The sequence below is a fragment of the Corylus avellana genome, chromosome ca1 (assembly GCF_901000735.1).
Source record: "Corylus avellana chromosome ca1, CavTom2PMs-1.0".
NCBI classification, from domain to species: domain Eukaryota; kingdom Viridiplantae; phylum Streptophyta; class Magnoliopsida; order Fagales; family Betulaceae; genus Corylus; species Corylus avellana.
In genome coordinates this window covers 6438486-6448202 of record NC_081541.1, presented here as the reverse complement: position 1 = coordinate 6448202, position 9717 = coordinate 6438486, and the positions used below count along the sequence as shown (strand labels likewise).

Genomic DNA, 9717 nt, shown 5'->3' with positions numbered 1-9717 from the left:
ATCCATGAGATGGCAACCATTAGATTTCATATCTGAGTAAATTTGGGAATTGACTCAATATTCATATATATGTGATTTGAATCTATTTTCAAATTATTGAAATTCCATTACAAATATAATCTATTTATGTAGAGCTTCTTATTTCCTTCCATTTTTAAAGAGAAATGTTACACACATTCTCGTTCTTACACTGTCAAGTACACATTCTTAATGTATCATTAAAAATCATTTGAATCTAATAGTAATTTTTAAAGTCATGTCATGTGGGAATAAAATGTGCATTCATTTCTCATTAAAAATCAGAGTACACAAGTCCGCACACCACATAAAAAAGGAAGTATATATTATGTATTAAAAAAAATCAATATAACTAATAAGAGAGCGGTTCTCCTCCATTTAGAGTCTTTCTGTTTCCTCCCATATTTAAATGGAAGCATGCCATGTTAAAATAAAATCAAAATCAAAAGTTTTAGTCACTCAATCCTATTTATCATCTTTTATTTGTTCTTCAAATACTATTTTTTTATATATTTATTTTATTTATATATCAAATATCAAGATAAACCAACATTTTTTTTCCAATATCAACTTATAAAAGCTTGAATACCCCCGTGAATGGCACATATGATGGTATAGTTGTTGGACTTGCCCGTGACACATATAACATCATGATATAAGACATATACTCCGTGAACACAATTGCATAGTGCATATACACTATTAATTCACAAGAAATAACAACAACAAAAAAAGATCAGAAATGAGAAATACAAAATTGCTTGATATTTTTCTGCAAAAAACAGATTAACGTTTAATGTGGGCAAGCAGATATAATCAGATCCTGAGTTTAGACAAGTTATCATTGCTTAGTCAAAATGTAGTCAGCCACGTGAAATATTGAGACGTTAAGCAAAACAGGGTTCATCTTGATGAGCTCAAAGACACAAACATCTCCTACTTCTAAATGATTGTCCCTGCAAAATCCTGCCCATCTCCCTATATTCCTTGACGTACGTGAAAGATTATTGTGAGAGCACGGGGCATGCCATTGTTTTCCATCACAAGTCTGAAGCTTGACAGACGCATGCCCAATAAGATACTTTTTAGCAAATCCAGAAGGCACATACTGCACAACAACAAACAAGGATTGAATTGAATAAAAGTAAATTTATTTTAAAAAATGATCACATCTTGTAGAATTAGAAAGGCTCACCAAAGGATTTCGTGTTCGTCCACGTATATGATATGGGCGCACGAAGGTCATGAACGAAGGATTTGTAGGCTTCAACATTTTGGCTGCTTCGATTGCTCTCTCCCTTCCTTCTGCAGACGACTCACCAAGAAATCTTTTTCCAACCAACATTTCTCTATTTTCTTCATGTTTTGCGGACAACTCATCCGAGTGAGACATTTCATTTTCGTTCAACTTGTCGTGGCTTGATTTTGTTGCATCATCTAAGTCTATTATGTCCACTGCATCTTCCAATTCACAATCTTTATTCCATGAATACTGAATCTCAGTTGCAGTATTATCGAACACAAGAACATGGAATTTTGAATTTCCTTCATATCTAAAGACTAAAAAGTAGCCATAATGAATAGAATGATATTCCATAAAATCCTGCCAGCCATCATCAAACCAAATCTCCATGTTGTCTTTCTCCAATCCCACTTGCCAAAGATGACCATTGGGAGCAGTGAGTGTGACAACATCAGAAAGTTCATCCCCAAATTCCATTACAAACTTTACAGGGATCCTCTGCAACCACCAGGCCAGGGTGAGTTATGTTGTCTCAATTACAATGTGAAATGAAATTAAGGAAACATGTATGATGCAGATAAATATATGGCTTATAAGAAGTGCTGCACAAACCAATAAATTCAATTAATTGTTTAAAGGTTGATCTAGCTTCTTCAGGATTCTTCCCCTGTTATGGATTTAACTTTTTAGCCAATTAAAAATTACCTAAAATGAAACGAGGGAAAAGCAATTATGTACAACACGGATTGAAGTCTCATAATGTTTTCTAAACAACAATGAAGCAAGATTGTTGTTAAGAGTACTAAGTGATAAATAGAATGATCAACCATCTTTGCTGTCCCAGTAATTAATACAACTCTTACTATTTTTGTCTCGGATTGAAAGTTAGGCAATTTGGTTAGCTATATTATTGAAGATTTTGCAGAAAGAATGCCTCCACAATTTTGAACGGAAAATGCTCGAGTCATTACAATTTTTATTATATAGTTATTTGCAAATTGGTGTTAAAGTTCATAATTGATTTAATAATTAAGAGTGTATGGTTGAGTTTGTGAAAGGGAATTTTTTTTTACAATACTGCATGCAACATCACCAGAATATTCAACAAATGAAAGACAAAGAGACAAGAATAATTGCAAGCAAGCAAGGTACGTAGTGAGAAGGCATTACCAGTTTATTGTCGTGAATGGTAGAGGGGAGTATGATCTTGAAGAAATGCGATGGTCTCGTACCCGCCATAGAACTTGACGGCCGGTGGTTGGGCGCCACTCTAGTCCGGCGAGTCCTTGAATCATTCGCTGCCATAGTAATAAAATCAAGACGGTTGATCCCACGATGTAATTGCCTGGAAGCTACTCTTATACTCTGCTCCACCTCCTATTATGGAAGGAGAGGGAGGAAAACGAGGAGTTGTTCTAGAAGGAGAAGCACAAGGGTCTGTTTATGCATGCATGCACACAGATTCCAACACATTGACATACGCGGATAACGGATACGGGTGAATATTATCTGCCCGGCTGTCCTATTGGTTTTGTGCCGAGACTCTCTCTTGACCTGGTACTGGGTCTGGTACGTATTCCTATTCATTTTGGATCTCATGAAACAAATCAAAATGGAGGTTCAAGAGACTATTTTAAGTGGTATATATAGAAAAGTTTTTTGATTGGGCAAATCCCTGTCAACTCGTTCTCAAGCCGATCCAATCCATGTGAATTGGACCTATTGTTCTTGGATTTGTTATAGCAAACTATATATTGAGTATAATAAACCCACTGGTAATTGTTTTGTTAGCTCACTCAATCTGGTTGGCTTTTCATCTTAAAAAAAAATGAAAATTGAACGTTCTGTGTCGGTCCAATGGCCAAGAAAAGGAGAAGATCAAAGGTTGTAATTGTTGTAACAAATGCTAATATGAAATATAATTAATAATAATAATGACGAGGGTGCTAATGTCAACATACAATTAATAATGATGACGACCAGGATATTAAAAATAGAGTAAATAGGATATTTTCCTCTAACAAAAGTAAACTACAAAAAAAAAAAATCAAAAGAAGAAGGGCAGGTCGCATGCCAGATCTTCTTGTTGTGCCTTTTCGTAGGCGTGGCACGTTTCTTTCTTATTTTCATGCCATGTGGGCTTCGGTAGCATGCACTAACAACCTCAAAAGGCATTCAACTCCAACACGATATTGCCCACCTAGGCCCTATCTAGGAAATTTGTTTATAACATGCTTTTTGTTTTGAAAAAATTCCACTTTATACCCTTAAATATATATATTTTTTTAAAAAAATGTTAATTTATGGTTATTATGTTTGAGCAATTTGCACTATCAACATTTTTATCAAAATTCAGCGTTAAATCAAACGTGTTAATGAGTGAAATTTCTAAAATACCTTAAAGATGTTTATAAAATTACAAAAATATCTTGAATTTGAACAATGGTATTTTGGGGATTTAACTTACTCCGTTAGAATTTAACTTTGAATTTGGACGGAATAGTTGTCATTACAAACTTTTGAAATATTATAACCTTAAATTGACATTTTTTAAAAAAAATTTAATAATATAATTACAAAGGTGATAAAAAAATCATAGGTGTGGTAAGTAAAAATTTCCCCTTTTTTCTGAAAATATATTTTCCTACAAACACAAATGGTAATTTTTTAATGTGACTTGTCTTGAAGCATATGAGGAAATAATTTTTTTATAAATGAAGAGATTAGTTTATTTATTGTGCACGGCTCTCTCTCCTTTCTTAGATAATTGATAGAGGTTCTCAAGGGGTAGTTCAATCAGCCGGAAACTATATTTCATAAAGCGGAGATCTCTAGTTCGAATTCCACATATAACATTAGATGATGACCAACCCGTGACACATATAACATCATGATATAAGACATATACTCCGTGAACACAATTACATAGTGTATATGCACTATTAATTCACAAGAAATAACAACAACAAAAAAAGATCAGAAATGAGAAAGACAAAATTGCTTGATATTTTTCTGCAAAAAACAGATTAACGTTTAATGTGGGAGAGCAGATATAATCAGATCCTGAGTTTAGGCAAGTTATCACTGCTTAGTCAAAATGTAGTCAGCCACGTGAAATATTGAGACATTAAGCAAAACAGGATTCATCTTGATGAGCTCAAAGACACAAACATCTCCTACTTCTAAATGATTGTCCCTGCAAAACCCTGCCCATCTCCCTATACTCCTTGATGAACGCGTACGTGAAAGATTATTGTGAGAGCACGGGGCATGCCATTGTTTTCCATCACAAGTCTGAAGCTTGACAGACGCATGCCCAATAAGATACTTTTTAGCAAATCCAGAAGGCACATACTGCACAACAACAGACAAGGATTGAATTGAATAAAAGTAAATTTATTTTAAAAAATGATCACATCGTGTAGAATTAGAGAGGCTCACCAAAGGATGTCGTGTTCGTCCACGTATATGATATGGGCGCACGAAGCTCATGAACGAAGGACTTGTAGGCTTCAACATTTTGGCTGCTTCGATTGCTCTCTCCCTTCCTTCTGCAGACGACTCATCAAAAAATCTTTTTCCAACCAACATTTCTCTATTTTCTTCATGTTTTGCGGACAACTCATCCGAGTGAGACATTTCATTTTCGTTCAACTTGTCGTGGCTTGATTTTGTTGCATCATCTAAGTCTATTATGTCCACTGCATCTTCCAATTCACAATCTTTGCTCCATGGATACTGAATCTCAGTTGCAGTATTATCAAACACAAGAACATGGAATATTGAATTTCCTTCATATCTAAAGACTAAAAAGTAGCCATAATGAATAGAATGGTGTTCCATAAAATCCTGCCAACCATCATCAAACCAAATCTCCTTGTTGTCTTTCTCCAATCCCACTTGCCAAAAATGGCCATTAGGAACAGTGAGTGTAGCAACATTAGAAAGTTCATCCCCAAATTCCATTACAAACTTTACAGGGATCCTCTGCAACCACAAGGCCAAGGTGAGTTATGTTGTCTCAATTACAATGTGAAATGAAATTAAGGAAACATGTGTGATGCAGATAATAAATATATGGCTTATAATAAGTGCTGCACAAACCAATAACTTCAATTAATTGTTTAAAGGTTGATCTAGCTTCTTCAGGATTCTTCCCCTGTTATGGATTTAACTTTTTAGCCAATTAAAAATTACCTAAAATGAAACGAGGGAAAAGCAATCATGTACAACACGGATTGAAGTCTCAAAATGTTTTCTAAACAACAATGAAGCAAGATTGTTGTTAAGAGTACTAAGTGATAAATAGAATGATCAACCATCTTTGCTGTCCCAGTAATTAATACAACTCTTACTATTTTTGTCTCGGATTGAAAGTTAGGCAATTTGGTTAGCTATATTATTGAAGATTTTGCAGAAAGAAGGCCTCTACAATTTTGAACGGAAAATGCTCGAGGCAGTACAATTTTTATTATATAGTTATTTGCAAATTGGTGTTAAAGTCCATAATTGATTTAATAATTAAGAGTGTATGGTTGACTTTGTAAAAGGAAAATGTTTTTTACAATACTGCATGCAACATCTCCTACTTCAATTCAAGGACTCTTTGGGTCAGTCAGGGAGTCATCCGGATGGGGCTTGCGAAATCAGAGAGCGATGGGTACCGCCTCCTGCAGGAACGTTCAAAGCTAATTGGGATGTCTCTTTTGATTCTAAGCATAAAAGGATGGGGGTTGGCGTCATTGTGAGGGACCACGATGAAATGGTTAATGCAGCAAAATGTGAACCGGTCCAGTTGCTCCAAGAACCTACTACTGGCGAAGCCTCTGGGGCTCTTCGGGCAGCAGAATTCTGCTGTGAGATGGGCTTCCATGATATTATTCTTGAAGGGGATTCCTTAAATGTAGTGAAAGCTATTGGGGATTTAGAGGCTAGCTGGAGGCCTTTTGGACAGATTCTGGAGGACATCAAGTTAGTTTTGGGTTCTCTTAGAAATTGGCAGATTTGTCATGTGAAGAGAGATGCCAATTACCAAGCTGCTCATGGATTAGCAAAAGAAGCAACGTCATCCTTGATTGAGCAGACTTGGATTGAGGAAATCCCAACCTGTATTTCTGACATCGTAACCTTAGAGCTTCGTGCTCTTCTTTCTTAGAGTGTTTTGTCCACTCTGACTCTATGGTTTTCCTGAGTCCTAGTAATAAAGTTTTGATCGATTTTTCTCAAAAATAAATATTCAACAAATGAAAGACAAAGAGACAAGAATAATTGCAAGCAAGCAAGGTACGTAGTGAGAAGGCATTACCAGTTTAATGTCGTGAATGGTAGAGGGGAGTATGATCTTGAAGAAATGCGATGGTCTCGTACCCGCCATAGAACTTGACGGCCGGTGGTTGGGCGCCACTCTAGTCCGGCGAGTCCTTGAATCATTCGCTGCCATAGTAATAAAATCAAGACGGTTGATCCCACGATGTAAATGCCTGGAAGCTACTCTTATACTCTGCTCCACCTCCTATTATGGAAGGAGAGGGAGGAAAACGAGGAGCTGTTCTGGAAGGAGAAGCACAAGGGTCTGTTTATGCATGCATGCACACAGATTCCAACACATTGACATACGCGGATAACGGATACGGGTGAATATTATCTCCCCGGCTGTCCTATTGGTTTTGTGCCGAGCCTCTCTCTTGACCTGGTACTGGGTCTGGTACGTATTCCTATTCATTTTGGATCTCATGAAACAAATCAAAATGGAGGTTCAAGAGACTATTTTAAGTGGTATATATAGAAAAGTTTTTTGATTGGGCAAATCCCTGTCAACTCGTTCTCAAGCCGATCCAATCCATGTGAATTGGACCTATTGTTCTTGGATTTGTTATAGCAAACTATATATTGAGTATAATAAACCCACTGGTAATTGTTTTGTTAGCTCACTCAATCTGGTTGGCTTTTCATCTTAAAAAAAATGAAAAATGAACATTCCGTGTCGGTCCAATGGCCAGGAAAAGGAGAGGATCAAAGGTTGTAATTGTTGTAACAAATGCTAATATGAAATATAATTAATAATAATAATGATGAGGTTGCTAATTAATGTCAACATACAATTAATAATGATGACGACCGGGATATTAAAAATAGAGTCAATAGGATATTTCCCTCTACCAAAAGTAAACTTAAAAAAAAAAAAAAAAAAAAATCAAAAGAAGAAGGGCAGGTCGCATGCCAGATCTTCTTGTTGTGCCTTTTCGTAGAAGTGGCACGTTTCTTTCTTATTTTCATGCCATGTGGGCTTCGGTAGCATGCACTAACAACCTCCTCAAAAGGCATTCAACTCCAACGCGATATTGCCCAATGCCCACCTAGGCCCTTTCTAGGAAATTTGTTTATAACATGCTTTTTGTTTTGAAAAAATTCCGCTTTATATTCTTGAATTATTATTTTTTTAATGTTAATTTATGGTTATTATTTTTGAGAAATTTGCAATATCAACATTTTTATGAAAATTAAGCGTCAAATCAAACGTGTTGATAAGTGAAATTTCCAAAATACGTTAAAAATGTTTATAAAATAACAAAAATATCTTAAATTTGAACAGTGGTATTTTGAGGATTTAACTTACTCCGTTAGAATTTAACTCTGAATTTGGACAAAATGGTTGTCATTGCAAACTTTTGAAATATGATAACCCTAAATTGACATTTTTTATAAAAAAAATTAATGGCATATTACAAAAATGATAAAAAAATCATAAGTGTGGTAAGTAAAAATTTCCCCTTTTTTTTCTGAAAATATATTTTCCTACAAACACAAATGGTAATTTTTTAAGGTGAATCGAGTCTTGAAGCATACGAGGAAATAAATTTTTATAAATGAAGAAATTAGTTTATTTATTGTGTACGGCTCTCTCTCCTTTCTTAGATTATTGATAAGGGTCTTCAAGAAGTAGCTCAATCGGCCTAAGACCACATCTCATAAAGCAGAGGTCTCTAGTTCGAATCTCCTCCCCCTTTTGTACAGACATAAAAATAAAATATAAAAAATTATTGATAAAGAATTTTACTGAAGTTTAAACGACCAAAAAAATCCTAGAAGTTTTCCACAATTCAACCTAATTAAGCATATTGTTATGGCATTATTGCTGGGTACTGCATCCTTGACCCCCGATGATGCTGACGCAGGGAAATAATATCAAAAAATAAAAATAAAATAAATAAGGTAGCAATAATATGATTGTAAATGTCAACTGATGTATTTAAAACTATATCAACTGGAGTTTCTGATGGGTAACCCACCAAACACATGATTTTACTAATTGAATTATTAATAAAACAATGACCCGTCGACGGTAGACCCGCCCACTTCATAGTGTGGAGTCAGATTACGCTTAATTAATTAAGTTGGGCAAATCCTACTTGTTTGACGATATTTGTGCTTATTTTAATTATGAAATCGTCCTCAAGAGGTAGCTCAATCGGCTAGGACCTTGTCTAATGAAGCGAATTCACTAGTTCAAATCCCCCTCCCTCTCTTGTGCGGGCATATCAAAAATAAAAAAATTATGAAATCAACTTCACCGTACGCAACACATTTTTTTCATAAATGATTTCCCCTTGAAAGAATAATTCCTTGGCGTTATCAAATGACTTTTTATTTTATTATTATTTTTTTTTTTTATGTCCGCATAAATGGAGAGAGAATATAAGTGAATTCGAACTAGTGTAGTTACCTTTTGCCTTGATATGTCTTATTATTAGTAAAAATCAACCCCACCTCCCTCCTTTTACCTTCAATCGTGGGGACTGGGGAACACATGGAAATGAAATGACTCAACAAGGTTGTTAGTACCGCACTATCTCATAGTATGCCAACTATGGTCCTTAGCTGAAAAACAATAAATTAAGATTTTAAAACCATGGTTATGACTTATATATATATATATATACACAAGGAATTAAGATTGAAAGGACCGCAGGAATATATATACAAGGAATTAAGATTGAAAGGACCGCGGGAATTGCGTGTTCACCTATTTCCACACTCTTTTTTTCTAATCAATCAAGTTACATCAAATTATCAAATTTTTTAATATATATATATATATATATATATATATATATATATATATATATATTAAATTGATAAATTAATATGTGTTTAAAATGCATACAAAAATTATAAGTATTTTTAGTATATTGAATTTAAAAAAAAAAAAATTATTTCAATTTACATACCATCATGCGTAAGTTTCGAATATGAAGTGGATTGGTAAATTATCAAATCATGCATATCATATTCCCTCACCCGTTCATCTAATATAAGCTATTCTCAAGGAATTTAATAAATCATGTTTTCTCATTAAATACTAAAACATGATTTATTTTAGACGCTTAGATTAGATGAATAGTTGAGATTTATGAATTTGAGAATCTCAAATTTAAAGGAAATTTTAGGAGATCCCA

The 9717-nt window shown here is 34.5% G+C and overlaps 2 protein-coding genes across 2 annotated transcripts; both read right to left on the bottom strand.

Moving 5' to 3' along the window:
• Positions 1–859: 859 nt before the first annotated feature.
• Positions 860–2566, bottom strand: LOC132171152 (B3 domain-containing transcription factor VRN1-like). The gene is made up of 3 exons (XM_059582430.1): positions 2432–2566; positions 1214–1759; positions 860–1126 (listed from the first exon to the last, which is right to left on the bottom strand). Exons 1-3 carry the CDS (start codon positions 2564–2566, stop codon positions 860–862), a joined length of 948 nt encoding a protein of 315 aa, XP_059438413.1.
• Positions 2567–4342: 1776 nt separating this feature from the next.
• Positions 4343–6701, bottom strand: LOC132171066 (B3 domain-containing transcription factor VRN1-like). Its single transcript, XM_059582320.1, has 3 exons — positions 6567–6701; positions 4703–5248; positions 4343–4615 (listed from the first exon to the last, which is right to left on the bottom strand). Exons 1-3 carry the CDS (start codon positions 6699–6701, stop codon positions 4343–4345), a joined length of 954 nt encoding a protein of 317 aa, XP_059438303.1.
• Between the last annotated feature and the right edge of the window lie 3016 nt (positions 6702–9717).